This window comes from Kogia breviceps, chromosome 1 (assembly GCF_026419965.1).
Source record: "Kogia breviceps isolate mKogBre1 chromosome 1, mKogBre1 haplotype 1, whole genome shotgun sequence".
NCBI lineage: Eukaryota > Metazoa > Chordata > Mammalia > Artiodactyla > Physeteridae > Kogia > Kogia breviceps.
The window spans coordinates 80012110-80028942 of NC_081310.1; the positions used below are offsets into that span (position 1 = coordinate 80012110).

The window sequence follows — 16833 nt, forward strand, 5'->3', positions numbered from 1 at the left end:
CAACTGGAGAGGCCACAACAGTGAGAGGCCCGCGTACCGCAAAAACAAACAAACAAAAAAAAAACTGACTTGAAGTACCACAGTAGTCCAGAATAAGAAAATGACTAAAAGTAATTGTTCAATTAAACAAATATTTATTGAGTGCCAATTAGATGCCAAGGCACCATACTAGGTACAAGGGGGGGCATTAGAATAAACACAACTGAAAGGACACAATTCTTTTCCTCAAGAGGCACACATTAACAATAAGCACTTGAGGAAGTTCTAAGTATTTTTGTGTACGTGAGCTCATTTGTACAAGAGATGGAAGTGGTGTGGAGAATGAAGGAGGCACTAGACTAAGGACCAGAAGAGAGCAATTCTAGTCTCAACTCTATAATTGGCTCAGTGATTATGAACAACGTGCCTCAGTAAATGGAGGAACAAACCAGTGCCCCTCCAGCAACAGCACAAGACTAATTAATAACTGACCTGGAGGAGAATTCTGGTCTTCTGGCTTCTAGTCCAGTGATCTACCCAAAATATAATGCATATCGTAGCCCGATAAGAAAGAAAAGTAGAGGAAAAGAAAACCCTTTGGTTTCAAGTCATTTGCAGAGTAAGGAAAGAAGAGAGAAGGAGAATAAGGAAAGGGTGGGAGTAAAATAAAAGGTTCAAGCTGCGGCATCCAGACAGAGATGTCAAGAAAAGAAGCACTTAAATAAGCACTGTACACACAGTATAATGTAAAATCTCTGATTATATTCTCATTCAATTCATGGCTTAGAATTTTTCGCTCTAAAACCGTTAAGGACCAATAGACAAACTGTCCAAAAATGATACATATGAATGAAGCTTGAAGAAAAAGAGATAAGAGAGAAGAAAGGGAGGAGGCAGTTTATAATAATCCTGCAAATATATGAAGTCCTTCTAAAGAGACAATGTGGACCCATTGTGCCCAGATGAACAAGAAGAAATAGTATTTTACTCTATAGCTTTTATGCTAGCAATTTAAAAAAATCTTTGGGAGTCAGAAGGGTTAAATACTGGAATGGCTGATTAAGGTTCAGTCCATTCTGGAAATCATTAAAATTAAAAAGGAAAGACCCCATATACACACCTGAAGGCAGAATAATGAAATATCATGGAGTTCCAACCAAGTTACTGTATCAGAATCACCTATAAACCTTGAAAAACACAGAATCTCAGATCTACTGTACCAAAAGCACGCCAGCTGATTTTGATGCAGCCAGGATGTGGAGCTTTGTTCTGCTGCAGTGGACAGGGTAAGGAGGAAGACCACTAGGAATGGCATTGGAGAGTGGGAACTAGATCAATGCAAATTTTGTGGGCAAAATAGAATTTCTGCGGGTGTGATATTTTTAAAATGTATTGTAAGGCTGGTCTGAAGCATCCAAGCATATCCCACTGAATTTAAACATTTTCTAAGGGTCCTGAAGTCAGCAACTCTAGTTCAGGTGAACCAAAAGTTACTCCTATGCTATAAGAAGTCCACGGAAGAGGCAGGAGAGTGGGAATGGTACAAGGAGATGCCAAAAAGATGTGGTAAATATTTTTTAAAATCAAAAAATCAGGAAAAAGAAAAGAGAGACTAAAAAAAAAAAAAAAATCACTCTCCTTCATCCCTCCTCCCCAAAAAGAAATAATAACAATACAGAGAGAGAACAAGAAGAAAAAGGAAAACAGTTTGAGGGTAAGTTTTATCTCCATCTGAAAGAAAAAACAATTTGTGATTTTTTTTTAAAGCAAGAGAATAATTCAACTGAGAAATCATCTAGCAGGCAGCAAAACCAGGGAGTCACTTCCCATTGCAAAGCAAAAGAAAACAAGGGGCAAGGGGTGGTCTTTGATAGCTGTTTAGACAATCAGACAGATGGGTTGACAGCTCCTTGCCTTAGGAACTCAGCGATGTTTAAATTAACAATTGGCCACTAGCCAAATACAGGAACACTCAAAAGTTTGGAAGGGTGTGTTATAATTGGTACCTTGGCAAAACACAATGATAATAAATTGAGAAGATTCAAGAAGCTTTCACTGCTAGACTCTGAAAAGATTCAAGATTTGTACCAATAAACAGGTTTTTTAATCTCTTCTATTTTTGTGTAGTTTAGCATCTGAAGAACACCTGTCTAAAAATCAAAATACCTAAATCCTGTCCTTTGAGCTAACACTAACATTTGACTTGTCCACCTAAAAGCTAGCTAGTAAGAGCAGTACCTCATCAGTGCAGAAGTATAGGTCCTAGAATGAGAGAAACCTTGTGTGTCACAGTAATCCTATTTCTGACATCAGTCTCATCATTAAACACTTAATTTAGCAAATCGCTTTGCAAACATATTTATTATTCCCTCCAACTCTCTAAAGTAAGTGATCTTTTTGGTTCCCTTCCATAGATGAGGAGACAACAGGCCATGAAGATTAAATTATTTACTAAAACAAGCTAATGGTAGACCAAGGATTATAACCCCAGACTAGCCCATTGTTTATACTCCCCTCTATCCTAAATTTACACTTATACTAGAGCTTTCACTCAAAGAAAAAGTAAAGGCAAAAATACTATCATATGTGTTTTGTTAAACGCTTCTGAAACAAGAGCTTTGGTTCATCATCACACAGCATCCTAGCCCACTTCTGAAATTCTGAGGGACCCAGAGGTGTATGGAATTTGAACTTTCCAAGAAGGATCTGGTTGGTGTTGAACAACCCAGCTGTGATAAATAACGTTGATGTCTTTTAAACATCTGTGATTGGCATGTCGACTGTCTGTTAACAATGAACAAAGAGCAAAGTTTTCTGAAGCTCATCTTCATAACATTCTCTTTGCAAAGAGACATAGATCATGTACTAGTTTTCTTGGTAAGGGTAAAAATCTTCCTTCAGATTAGGCTAGGAAAAGAAGGGGCCCCTTTCGGTTCAACAAACATGCACAAGCCACCATCCCACTGGAAGCAGAGAGTTCAAAAAAAAAATAAAACACAGCCCTGCCCTGAAAGGACTTTCTGAATACCTTTTGACTGCCATGGGTTTAATATACATTCTCTTAATTAATCCTATTAGCTGGGTAATTTCATTCCCATTTTATTGGTGAGTTCATACAACAGAGCTGGATTTGAACCCAGGATTAAAGAGCAGAGCTCCAAAGCCCAAGCTCCTTCCACTAAACAGTCTGAAGAAATCTGCAATCTAAGAGTGTGGGTGGGATGGGTAAGATATGATTCGATTTCCTTTCCTTGATCCAACCGTGTTCAGAAAGACTGTTGCAAATATCCAACCATAAAGAAGCTTTCGAAGGCACCACTTTGAATTAACGTATCCACTGTTACTCACCCGCCCCCGCCCCACCTCCAACCTTGCCAAAAGAACAGCAAAAGCTGCTGCCAGGTTGGAGGAGTTGGTGATCGTCACACCACATTCCTGGGGCTGGACACAGACTGTGAAACAGCGCCCGAGCTCTGCGCCTCGGAAAGAATAACAGCAGTGGAGATTTTTAAATCATGTGGCTCAGCATGCAGCCACACCAGTTTTCCTACTGCTCCTGCCTCCACCTTTCAAAGACTCGAGAAAAACTTTACACCGGATTCATGGGGACCATGGATTCAGAGTGTCAGAACTCAGGCGCGCCGCAAAACCCTGTCCCCATCCAAACCAAACTCACCCACTCAGACTGTGGGCCTCCTCTTAGCAAAGCTAAGTCTGGCTGTGAAGGTGTAAGCCGTTGGCCTTGGAGGCCCTGCCCCCGCTCCCTCCACGCCAGGATCTGGCATTCCTCCGCTCAGCCCATCTGCGCTCCGCGGCCGGCGATGGTTGTCCCGGGCAGCCCGCCCTTGGCTCTCCCTCGACCCCAGGAAACGCGGAGCCAAGTGGGCAAAACTGCCCAATTCCCCAAACTCAAGTGCTCCAGAAAGGGAGTTTCTGAGACTTGCTGCCCGCCTCCGGCCGAGGAGGCGTGCGTGCGGCCACCGGCAGAGGGGAGCAGGAGGCGGCGAGGAGCGCGGGGGAGGGGGCGCGCCCAGGGAGGGGGGGCGATGATGTCCAAACTTTAAGAACTAAGTGGCCTCACTCCACGCCGACGGCGAGCCCGGCCTTCTCGCAGAGTGGAGGACTGAAGGGTGGGAAGGGTCGCCCCAGGTGGCCGGCCGGGCCAGAGGGGCGTGGGCTGGGGCGCAGGGGACAGCACCCCACGCCCCGATACTCACCACGCGCGGGGGTCGCACGGCACAGCCACAGTGCCAGCAGCGCCCACAGCGGAGCGGGGCGCAGGGTAGGCATCTTCTCGGTCGCCGCCTCCTCCGCCGCCGCCGCCTGGGCAGATCCACATGGGGAGGGGGTCCCGACAGAGGAGCCCCCACTTTTCCCTCCTCTCCTCCTGCTTCTGCCGCTCACGGCCTAGCGCTGAGCCCCGAAGCTCGAGCTTCCGTGGCTCCACTCCCTGCACCCCAAGTCTGCCGCTCTTGGGCCGCCGCCTCAGCCGCCGCCCGAAGTTTGGCTGAAACTTTCTTGGGTGTGCAGGGAAGCAACCTCGTGTGTCCTTCCGCCTCGGCCTCCTCCTTCCACCGCAAACCCCGCCCCGCTGTCGCGGCGGCCAGGCTCCGCCGCCTTCAGCACCCAGGGGTTTCCCGCAGGAAGAAGCGCCGGCCCGGGCTGCGCGCGGAGGGATCTACTATGAGTCCTCAGACACCCCTTCCAGCCTCGCCAACCCGCGTCGGCTCCCGACGCGCCTTAACTCGATCGGCGCTGGAGCGTCTCTCGGGGCCCGACCTCAGCCGATGGGGTGGGTGTTAGGACCCTGAACTTGAATCACTAGGGCTGTCGAGATCCTGAACTTGCCGGAGCTACAGACATCATCCAGTGAGATTAGGTTTCGCCCCCACACACTCACACGTCCATCCACACACTCCCGGGCCAGCAAGAGGAATGCGGTAGAGAGGGACCAGTGCTGTCAAAGAAGGTAACGGGCCAAGACGCCAAAGTCCATTTAAAATGAACAGAGCCATCAACTGGGTTGTGTTGCACCCTTCATTCATTCATTCATTCATTCATGCAGTCAGTCAGTCATTTAGCAAATATTTCTTAAGCGCCTTACTTTGCGTAGCGGTGTGCCCTGCACAATGGACTATTACTAAAGACGCATGATGCACAAGCTAGTTTTGAGGACTGAGACATGACTGCTGCGGGCTGCAGGATTCAGGGAAGGCTTTCATGAAGAAGCTGGGATGAGAGCAGGATCTTGAAAGGTTAGTAAAATTGGCATAGGACAAGAAGATCAGCTAAGGATATCCCATTGTAAGATGTTGATACATAGCTAAAAATAGGAAACAACCTAAATGCCCACCCATAGAGGAATGGATGAATAATGTATGGTATATTTGTAAAATGAAACACAATACAGCAATTGAAAAGACTGTATTCATATATGTCAATAGAGATAAGTCTTAAAAATAAAAAGATAGTTAAAAAACTAATTGCAGAAGGAACTATAAAGTATACCATTTCTGTATATTTAAATGTTTTCCAAACAATACTATGTATTATTTATGAATACATAATACACAGTATATGGTAGAAGACTATAACCCAATAATGGTTACTTCCCCGGCAGGAGAGTGGGGAATGTGATCAGGTATGGATACAAGTGGGCTTGCTATTTGTAAGAAAAGAGCTGAAATAATCAAAAAGTTTGTGTGAGCATAACATTCCAGAGGAAAGCCATCATTAAAAGCAAATAAGATAAGGAAATCAGTAGATGAGTTCTGGCACTATTAGCAACGACCCACCGGAGTCAAGGCGGGAAAGGAGGTTGGCAGAAGATTCTGCAGGACCTTGAATGACAAGCAGGGGATGGGGGGTACAGTTATCTCTCAGGTCATAGAAAACCATTGAAGGTTTTTGAACAGGAGTGAGACTTGATGGAAAGGAAAGTTGCTCTGATAATCCTCTGCAAAATTGTCGGGAGCAAAAGGTGAACTGGAGTCCAAGGACCAGTCAGGAGTTTGTGAAACATTCCAGGCATGGGGTGATGAAGGCCTGCAGTAATGAGGTAAATTCCAGAATGGAAAGGAAGGAATGGATCTGAGACAATCTTGAAGGAAAAAAAAAGGGGGGGTGGGAGGTGGAAGGGGAGGCAAACCTATGTGACTAGTTGGATGTGGGAGTTTATGATCCTGTTGGGAAGGGGAATCCTACCCACAGAGCCTCTCCCTGGCTCCTGCAGGATAAAATCCAAACTTCTACAAATGGTAAACATAAGGCCTTTCCTTCACTGGACTCCAAATCTTGTCCTCTCTGCCTCCACTGTGAACTTTACACAATAGCAATATTGAATGACTTGAGATTCCCCTGAACATATCTTCTTGCTTCAGTCTCTGCACCTTCTGTCCCCTGATTTGGAATGACTCTTGTAGTCCCCTTCCCTCTTCCTCTTGGTGAACTTCTAATCACTCATCCTTCAGTCCTGAGAAGGCTCTACGGAAACTGTAATGAATTTCCATCCCTCACTGACAGTCCCTCCACTGTACTGCTTCTTTGTCTTACACTGTTATCTATTTTTTCACACAGGACCGTTTGTATTTCTATCTTCTCAACCAGATTAAGAGGGCCGTATGGGCAAGGACCATGGCCTTATTCATTCCCAGTATCTATCACATAAGAACTAGAATGTAAAACACCAAACAAGTGCAAGTCAGTATGACCATAGGCCTATGAATTTCCAAACTGGATTTTAATAAGCACTTTATAATAGAGAAGCAAGTACTCTTATTGAAAGTAGTCAGCTTGAGATGCTAAAAACTCTTTTCAAAAATAACATAATTAGGGCTTCCCTGGTGGCGCAGGGGTTGAGAGTCCTCCTGCCGATGAAGGGGACGTGGGTTCGTGCCCCGGTCCGGGAAGATCCCATTAAAAAAAAAAAAAAAAAAAACATAATTAGTCAAAATAGTTTTGGAATTTCCCTTGTACAAACATGTTCAGAAAAAAAGATGATTAAATTACTTTTTAGGTGTTGACCCGTGGGGTTACCAGCTTGATCATTCACCTTACTCACTAAGTACAGTTCATAATGACTTGGCTGTATAAAAATTTTTGAAATCACCTGCAAAGATTTGATTTGTCATTATTAATAGATCCAGAAGAATGTAAAAGTAATCACCCCCCAAAGAGCAGCTCCAGAAATGACTGTGGCTATGACAACATTATTAAAATATGTATGTGATTTCTCAAGGTGACTGCCTCAAGGAAAGCAATTATTTTGTTCACATGTAAGTTTTGTTGGATTTGTTATTATGTTAAATTTATGGCATACATCCCCATAAGGACAACAGTAATAAAGGATAAATGTCATGAATGGAAGTAGGGGAAGAGGTATTTGAAGGGACGTGTTTTGAAGGAAGCTATGCATATAAATTGGTAAAAATGAAACAGAAGAGGAGCTGAAAATCAAGGGAAGAAATTGGAATCAGCAAAGACTGAGATATGAGAGCAAGTAAGTCCAACCCATCAACTGGCATTCTGGTGAATATTTACCATGGTCCAGATCCTGTATGAGGAGTTGAGGGGTAAAGAAAGAGAGAGAGAAGTAACAGACAATTAATATCCAATGCAACAAGTAGAATGTTCACAGCTGAACATTCACAGCTGAGGGACTGTGTGTCATGTCCCAGCCCAGGGGTGGTCAGGGAAGGCTTCCTGGAAGACCTCAACAGCTGGACTAAGAATTGGAGGACCAGAAGATTAATGAGGTAAAGAAGAGGCGATTTCTCATGGTTAGAGGTCTAAGCTGTCTCAAGGACAGAGAATGAGTGTAGAGGCAGGTGAACAATAGAGATGAGAGATTGTTCCCTACAGTGGGAAGATAAGAAGTTAGGCAGGGGCTGTGGGCATGCAGAAAAGATAGGCATTGGCTCCTAAGACTCGTAACTGCTTAGGTGAGAGAGGAAAGGTAGACCAAGGTGTCAGCAATGACCTCAGTATCTTGAGGTATTATGAGCTATTCCCAGATGCAGGAGATACAGAAGGAAAAGGAGGTTTGGTGGAATAGATAAGCAGGCAAAAAGCAGTGTAGCTGAAGTGGAAAAACTGTGTTTAGCAGTAGCAGCTAGGGCTGTTGACTGCTTTAAGGAGAGCTGGGAGGAGCCCAACTGATTAGCAGGATGGAATAGCACTGAAATATGCTTTCTACTATGTGTCTCTCCCCAAAGCTAAACCTAAATTCCACTACATGCATTTAGATGACTGTTTCCCTGATCCCTATCAGAAGCCGGGGGTCTAGTGGTGTTGTCTCAAAACATGAGTAGCATCTGAGGACATAAGATGCCAGGATCTACCTGGTGATGTCAACCCAAAATGTACTCAGCAGTTTAATTACTCAACTAGATTGGGGGATGGCCTTCCCCAAGGACAGTACTTCTAGTCCAAGAAAATTCTACTGTATAGGAGAAATTGTCAGGAAAACATTCAGGTGATCCTATAACTAAGCAGAGCTATTGCTATTCCTTAAAGTTCTATAGCTTGACTGATACAAAGGCAAGTGAGATCCCACAAACTTTCATCCGGGGGAAAAAAAAAATCAGTCTCCAAGACCAAATTAAAATCTATAGACCATTAGTAGTAGAAAAACATGAATAAAAGCCACCACTAGTTTTGGTTTTGTCAAAACTAAAAATATACATATATCTCTTTACTAATTATAACTCACACATAAAATTGCCTCCCAAGACAAATGCAGAATTAGGCACTTACTTGTTCTCATGTCTATTCTCTCAAACCCAATAAGCTGAAAAAACCCTCAGTGGCAGAGATCCTGTGTTGTCTATTTTGCCCCAGTTGTAGCACAGTAGTTAGTGCACATAAGTGCTCAACAATACATGTTTTAAATAAATGTGGAGCGAGGAGCATATATATCTATATGAATTGGCGAGAGGTGCAATATTGACAGAAAGTTAAGGTGTTTTGGAAAATCCAGTGCTAAATCAGCTAAACACTATATATGTTGAAGAAGAGATTCTGGAGTTCTTATCAAGCATAGGTTGATGTATCAAGGCACTTCATAGCCTGACATATAAAGCTACTCCATACATCTTACCATATAACCCAGGGATGCGTAATGAAATGTTTGTGGAACAGGAAATAAAAGGAAGATTTCTTCGCAAAATAATGCCTTGCATTTGTGCTGTGCTTTAGGCTTTCCAAAACACTTTAAAGTGTATTATCTCATTTGATCCTCAAAGCAGTTGTGGGGAATAGCCAAGCCAGTCATTATTATCCCCATTTCACAGGTGAAGAAACTGAGATAGAGCATAAGCGTCTTGCCTAAGGTTAAATAAGTAATTGGTGACAGAGCTGAGACAAAACCCCACTATTGCTGATTTCTTATTCAGTCACATTCCACTGTCCCTTCCTGCAACACTGTGAAGCATATCCAAGATGATATTTAGTGCGGGGACCTCTGGGCACAGAGGTCTGGGCACAGCTTCTCATCACTTCCATTTCGGTACAGGACAAGCTGACCCACTTGTAACTAGGAAACCTAAGCAAGCGAATGCATTCTTTTATTTAAAAGCATTTTTTTGAGAGCCTACCTTCTGCAAAGCATGTCCTTGACTCTGTGGCAGTACAGACAGGAATCAGACCCAGCCCCTGTTCTCCAGAGATCACAGTGCAGTGTGGGAGGCCAACATACAAACAACATAACTACAACAGTGATAAAGCACAGGACTATGGGAAAGTAAAGAGCACTGCGATTAATTCTAAGGCCACTTTCATTTCGCCTTGTCTCCAGCCAGCAATATATAAATGACCTGAGGTGGCCTATACAACTGGAGTGTAAGCAGTATAAATACAAGAACCATTTCTTATTCATATTTATAATCCCACAGTAGTTAGTTCTATGTCTTGCATGGAATAAGTGTCCAATAAAGACTCACATTCTGAGAGGTCTGCAAGTTCAGCCAAACAGAGGACAAGTTCCAGAAGGCAGGAGTTAATCTCAAGATTCAAACTAGCTCTGAGAATTAGAAGCCAGTCAGACCCTTCAACTGAACATAGACCCAAATGAGTAATATAAGAAATCTTAATGTGAGCTTCTTGAAATATGTTTGCCCTTTTAGGAATGTGATTATCTCAATTTAATTGATGTCAAGGAGAGGAAAATTTAAGATTGTCCTTTTATAATTAAATCTTCCTCATATGCATGCGCTCTGTATACTATATGGCAATGTCACCTACAAAACTTAACTAGGAATCCAAAATTCTCTGCTATCCATGAGATAAGCAGGAAAGTTAGTATAGGAATGCTCACTTTAGTACTACCTGACTTAAAATTTTCTTTTAAGGGCTTCCCTGGTGGCGCAGTGGTTGAGGGTCTGCCTGCCGATGCAGGGGACGCGGGTTTGTGCCCTGGTCCGGGAGGATCCCACATGCCGCGGAGCGGCTGGGCCCTTGAGACATGGCCGCTGAGCCTGCGCGTCCGGAGCCTGTGCTCCGCAACGGGAGAGGCCACAACAGTGAGAGGCCTGCGTACCACAAAAAAAAAAAAAAAAAATTTCTTTTAAGTATTTTATGCTTCAATTCCTAAGTGGGCGTATACTTTTTATACACAATGATGTAAAAGAGAATTGACCTGTATGTACCAGAATGTCACCCCAACTCAAGAACAGCACAAATCCACAACTGTGTAATTATCAAACCACAATATTATTGGATGAGTTGCAGCATTTCAGTCACTAAAATGGTTATGTAACTCCAGATATTTGTAAAGTGTTAAGGTTTTTGTTCTCAGAAAGTATTCAGTTGTTTCCACCCAACACTCTTATTTTCTTCCCTCACAATTAGCCAAGAAATTCTTGAGCAGTGAGGTCCAGGCATACAGAAAGTTTCCACCTTGAAGTTTGGCAAAATGTTTAAACTATCTGAGTGCAGATCACATCTAAGTCCACTTATGTGGAATTCAAAATAGTTAACTAAGTGTGAGGACGGGGGCATCGAGAGCAAGGAAAAGAAATCCCACTTTTAAAAGTAAGAATAGGGGCTTCCCTGGTGGCGCGGTGGTTGAGAGTCCGCCTGCCGATGCAGGGGACACGGATTCGTGCCCCTGTCCGGGAAGATCCCATGTGCCGCGGAACGGCTGGACCCGTGAGCCATGTCCGCTGAGCCTGCGCGTCCGGAGCCTGTGCTCTGCAACGGAAGAGGCCACAACAGTGAGAGGCCTGCGTACCTCAAAAAAAAATAAAAAATAAAAAAAATAAAAGTAAGAATTTAAAAAAAGCTTCTAAAGTAATTTATCAGGAGATAATTAATGGGTGGCAACAGGTATTTACAATGGAAGTGTACATGGCCTTAACAACGGGGTTTGCTCTGAAGACATTCTAATTAAAAAGGGATAGAGTAGTTTTGTAGCAAAGTACAAATCAGTGCTGTGTATGCATGCTAATGTGTACAGAGACAGAGGTGGTAATTGCTGGGCTGAGAGCAGGTATCTGTTGCTGAAGATAATGACCTTGTAAATATACCAATAGGGTTTCCAACAAAGCTGAGAGTATATCATTATTATTCGTCAATGTGGAAAGGAATGTGAACTTGGAATTCAGCAGGTGAATCTGCTGGATACCAACTTGTTTTTGTTTTTAATTATTCTGATTTCTGTTGAGAACAGTATAAGATGAATAGTTGTTCTCTCGCTCAGACCAAAGACCTGTTCATTTTTCTTTCAAACCGTTGACTCCCTCCCTCGTATCACACTTCCTGAAAGTCTAAGCGAGAAAAGAAGAACAGATGCTAGCAAGACAGAGAATGTTCCCCACATTACGATCTACATCTGAGTCCAGAAAAGTACACCTCATCGCTGAGAAGAGCCCTGTGGACAGCTGACATCTCCATTGGTTTCTTTTGCAAGATATAGTTACTTCAAAAGAGCCTTCCTTAATTGAACTCTTATGGTCTGGAATACTTGCCTGTCTACTGATGACTGTCATTTAAGAGTATTTACTCAAGACAATGGTTAGGGGTATAGATATATTTGTAGGTAAGTGAAGGAGTGGATAGAGTGAACACAGACTGATTTCTGTAAACTCCAAGTGCTGAAATCAGTAGACAAGCTTTAAGTTTTGAAAAGGCCAACTTGGAACATGCAAAATATAGTATAGTTCCTTGCTCCTCCACCACTTGGGGTTTTGAGAAGAAAAGGGAAGTAGGAAGAGTTGAAGAGAAGAAAAACAGAAGAGTGGGAGAGGAAGGTGAAAGGGTGCTCTGGAGTAATATGCACCTGTTTAGATGTGGGGAAGTAGCCTGAACACTAGCAAAAGAAGAGCCAGTGTGGAGTTCCTCCTTGCACAGCTCCTTCTTCACTCCTGAAGGCTTGGGGTGAACTCACAGCACTAGTCTAGAGGTAAAAGAGAACCTCACTCAGGACACCTCCCTGAATTCCCTCCAAATAACTCAGAGTGTCCCTACTCTAAATCAGTTCCCTCCATCATAAATATTTATGGGTAATAATATCAATAACAACAATCATTAACAATGATAATGGGGCTTCCCTGGTGGCGCAGAGGTTGAGAGTCCACCTGCCGATGATGCAGGGGACACAGGTTCGTGTCCCAGTCCGGGAAGATCCCACATGCCGCAGAGCGGCTGGGCCGGTGAGCCATGGCCGCTGAGCCTGCGCGTCCGGAGCCTGTGCTCTGCAAAGGGAGAGGCCACAACAGTGAGAGGCCCGCGTACCACAAAAAAGAAAAAATGATAATGGCAGTTAACTTTTATGGACAGCTTACTGTGAAGCACTGTGTTAAGCACTTTACCCACTTCATTGTTTATAATGCTCCAGACAGTTGATGAGTAGCTATTAGTATTCCCACGTTGCAGAGAAAGTAGAGCCTGAGAAGTTGCCCAGGATCACACACCTGCTAAGCAGTGACACAGCCCAGGTAGCTGACCACCTCCAGTGGCACACGGTTGACCTCTGCGTGGTATATGCCTGCCCACAGGTCTCTGCCTGGGAGAGCCAATCCCATCCATTGTTCAGACCATCCACTTGAGCACCGTATAAGCTGTTCTCTTGTCATTTGTTTTAAGCCTGGTGTCCCAAACTTTTTGCGAGACAGGGCTTGATCACATACCTCCTTTGTGCTCCCCTACAGCATGAAGCCCCAAATCAGGCTTGTCAGCTTCCAACCCTGGGACATCTTGAGGACTTCATTTCCCTGCTTCTGTCCCCGAGATAAGAGAAGGTCAGACAATTCTGCCAGTTGGTTCTATACCACAATTTTTTATTCTGAAATACTGCCTTCTGTGTGTACCTAATGAAAGAAAACGCCAGTAGAGAAAGAACCAATTCTATTTATTGCCATATCATTGTTTAAATTGTAAACAATACATATGTATATATATAATATATATTTTTAAATATATATATATTTAAAAATTAAAGGAAAATCACCTATAATACCACCACTGATAGCATTTTGGTATATTTTATTCAGTTGTTCCTTCATATGCACATTTCAAATAGTTATAATCAATACTGCTTTCTCAGCTAATTCACATAGCATAAATCTTGTCCTGTGTTGCTACATAGGCTACATAGTTATTATATGTAAAGCAACATGGTTATTGTCTGCAGTATATTACAGCATTGATGACGTAGAGAGCTAGAATGCTTTCTACATAGGTGTTGGGATCTGTAGCCAGAGTGAGTTGTCCATCCTATTGCAGAAACAGCCTCTCCAGACAATCCACCTATACTGCTTCCATTGCCAAAGCCAGTGGGGTGAATGGGTGGGCCCTTCAGCAGCTGCTGCTCTCTAACCTCAGTCCTTCCCCCCAGCCCCTTACCACCTCCACAGCTTTTACAAACCTTTCCCACTGTCCTCTAGCCTCTTTCTGTTCCCTGTTTCCTTCCCAACAAAAGGCCTTACTTCCCACTTCACTTAAAGACATCTCCTAGCTCAAACATCACCTCCCCTGTAACCTTCCCTAGCCCTCCCCATTTCTATACTGGCAGGCCATCTAAAAACCCCCCAACCTCTCTCCCTTCAACCTCACAACTTATCTCTTGTGCACCCACTTTTACTTCCTTTTCCTGTATCTCAGAGAAAGGCCTTTCCTCCATTCCTTCTGCACTGGCCACTGATTTCATCCCATTCTGCCTTTCCCCAAACCATGTCGCCATTCATTATCCATCTGCCTCCACTGTCACTCTCATTCATCTCTCCCTCTCTGATGGCTTAATCCTCCCAGCCAACAATTTTCTTCAGCCTTAACTCACACTTGCACAAGTAATTTCTATGGTAGGCTCAGGCACATGTCTCTTTCCTTGCACTTCCCAACCTCTTCAAAGTGTAGTTTGTCCCTTTTGTTCTTACTTCTTCACCCACGACAACTTCCTCTCCCTACATTTGTTGAGCATCTACTATGTGAAAACAATGGGGAAATAGAGATGAACAAGGCAGTCCCTACTCCTGAGGGGCTTCCAGCTAGTGGGGAAGACAGATAGTAAAGCAAACAACACAATACAATAAAACAAGTCGCATAATAGTAATATGTGCAAAAAAGGATCTGTAGAAAGGCTGCCTGGGGAATATTAGAAAGACTTCTAAGGGAGGTGACACTTGAGTTAAGCCTTGCAGAATGAATTCCATATCACCAGGTAGAGACTATATATGTACATATATTGCATTGGGGAGAGCACACAACTGACAGAAGAAATGGCTTAGGCAGAGGGCGGAGAAACCATAAGATTAACAGTTCTTTAGGGAATTAGCAGACAGCTCAGTTATTGGAAGGGTAGGGTTCCTAGTAAGGAATGCTTAGAGAAGAGATGGAGAAAGATTTGTTTAGGCCACTGGTTCTCAAGCTTTCACGTGTTCAGAATCACCCAGAGGGCATTTGAAAACAAATTTCTGGACTCCAGCTCCAGAGTTTTAGGGTGGGGGCTGGGCAATTTGCATATCCAGCAAGTTCCCAGGTGATATTGAGGTGTTGGTCTGGAGACCACACTTTGAAAACCCTTGGCTTAGTAACCTGACTTCTGCTTGAATTGTTCCGGTGAAATTACTTTCAGATGTGTCACCAGAGACCTTCAACTGCCAAATCCAGTGAACTCCTTCTCAGTCTCATTCTCCTTGACCATTTTGCAGCACCTGACACAACTGATTTCTGGTACGTGGGCCTCTCACTGCTGTGGCCTCTCCCTTTGTGGAGCACAGGCTCCGGACGCGCAGGCTCAGCGGCCATGGCTCACGGGCCCAGCCGCTCCACGGCATGTGGGATCTTCCCGGACCGGGGCAGGAACCCGTGTCCCCTGCATCCGCAGGCAGATTCTCAACCACTGCGCCACCAGGGAAGCCCAACTGATTTCTTAATTGGTCTCCCAGCTTCCAGTCTCACCTTCTTTCAGTCCCTTCACTACACTGATGCCCACAGGACTATCCAAAATACAAGTAAAATCCTGTCACTCTGTACTTAAAACCCACCAGTGCCTCCCCATTCATAGTGGTTAGAGCCCAAACTCCACAGGCTGGAACAGAAAACCCTGGCATTCTGGCCATATTACCTCCTCTCCTGCTGTTACCCCATATGGTACAGCCCATATTCCAGGTACATCAACCTACCAGCTAGTTCCCAGATGTGCTGTGGGCCCATGTACTCCTCAAATCTGCTCCTGCACTTTCCTTTGCCTGACATGCCCTTCCTCCCTCCCCTCGTCCACCCCGTCTTCCCCTTGACCTGTGGAATCCTAGCTCAAGGACTAGCTCAAATGTCATCTCCTCTGTGAAGCGTTCTTCAGCTTTGTTGCACCTTTCCCCAAGCCCCTCTGCAGTTGCTTTCGGTATATATTATACATACCACTTACCAGTTAGTTGAAGATATGAGTACTACACTGGGACCTACTTGAGTGCACAGTCTGAGTCTATCTTATTATTTTGTTATTCTCATAGAAAGTGTTCAGTGTAGATGTGTTGTGTTGTGTGAATGAAGGTTGGTTATGTAGTACTCACTGAATAAATAGTGATTGGGGTAGACACTCACTGCCTACCCGGTGGAACCCAGCAGTAGGCAGGCAGACAAATAGGAGGAGTAGGAGGACATACAGAGAAACTCTGTTAATAAGCAAGAGTCAGATGTGCCACTTCACAGCCACCTGACTCCCTGACTGGGAGGTTGAACCACAGGCTTTTATTTCCCATGACTCTCTCTTTCTCTGATGACACACTGGTTTGTCAGCTCCATGGGCTAGGCGGTTATGCAGCTGCCTTTCTTGCTTTCAGCAAAATGCTCTCCAGGGGACTTATCCAGACTAAGGAACAACATCTGTGGAGACCGGGCAGGAAACACTTTGGTTGTTTGGCTTGGTGAGCACACCACCAGCAGGCAGCCATTTCTTTTCATTCTTGTCCCACTGCTGGCGGAATGCTAGAGGTTCTTTACCTTTGAAAAGTACAGATTCCCCATTTTCTCTCTCTGTCTCTCTGTCTTCCTCACCCCCCCTCCCTTACTCCTCCTGTGCATTCTTATTGTGGGGTGACCAGATCCTGCAGAAATAAAACAGGCCTGGATTTCCATGGGGCCAGGCTGCATTCTCCCCATTCTCTAATGATACCATAAGGTTAGGAAACAATTGAGCAGCGAATGCACTCAGAACACCCATGCTTTTTGTCACCTAGCCTCTTCTCATCTCTGCACAGATATTCCTATGAGAGCAGCCATGTATTTAGTGACTCCTATATACTAGGTGTTTTATATATACATGATCCCATCAGATCCTCACAACATTCCTGCAAGGCACATATCTTTATCTCCATTTAACAGATAAAGACACTGAGGCTCAAAGAATTTAAACAACTTGTC

The 16833-nt window shown here is 44.1% G+C and overlaps 1 protein-coding gene across 2 annotated transcripts in view; it reads right to left on the reverse strand.

Annotated features, from left to right (window-relative positions):
* The window catches only part of NOTCH2 (notch receptor 2), a 182463-nt gene extending 177906 nt beyond the window's left edge, over positions 1 to 4557 (reverse strand). For both annotated transcript variants that reach the window (XM_059071567.2, XM_059071559.2), the window contains exon 1: positions 4197 to 4557. In XM_059071567.2, coding sequence (XP_058927550.1) covers positions 4197 to 4269 — 73 coding nt within the window. In that variant the 5' untranslated portion in view covers positions 4270 to 4557. The remainder of the gene's footprint in view (positions 1 to 4196) is intronic.
* Positions 4558 to 16833: the final 12276 nt, after the last annotated feature.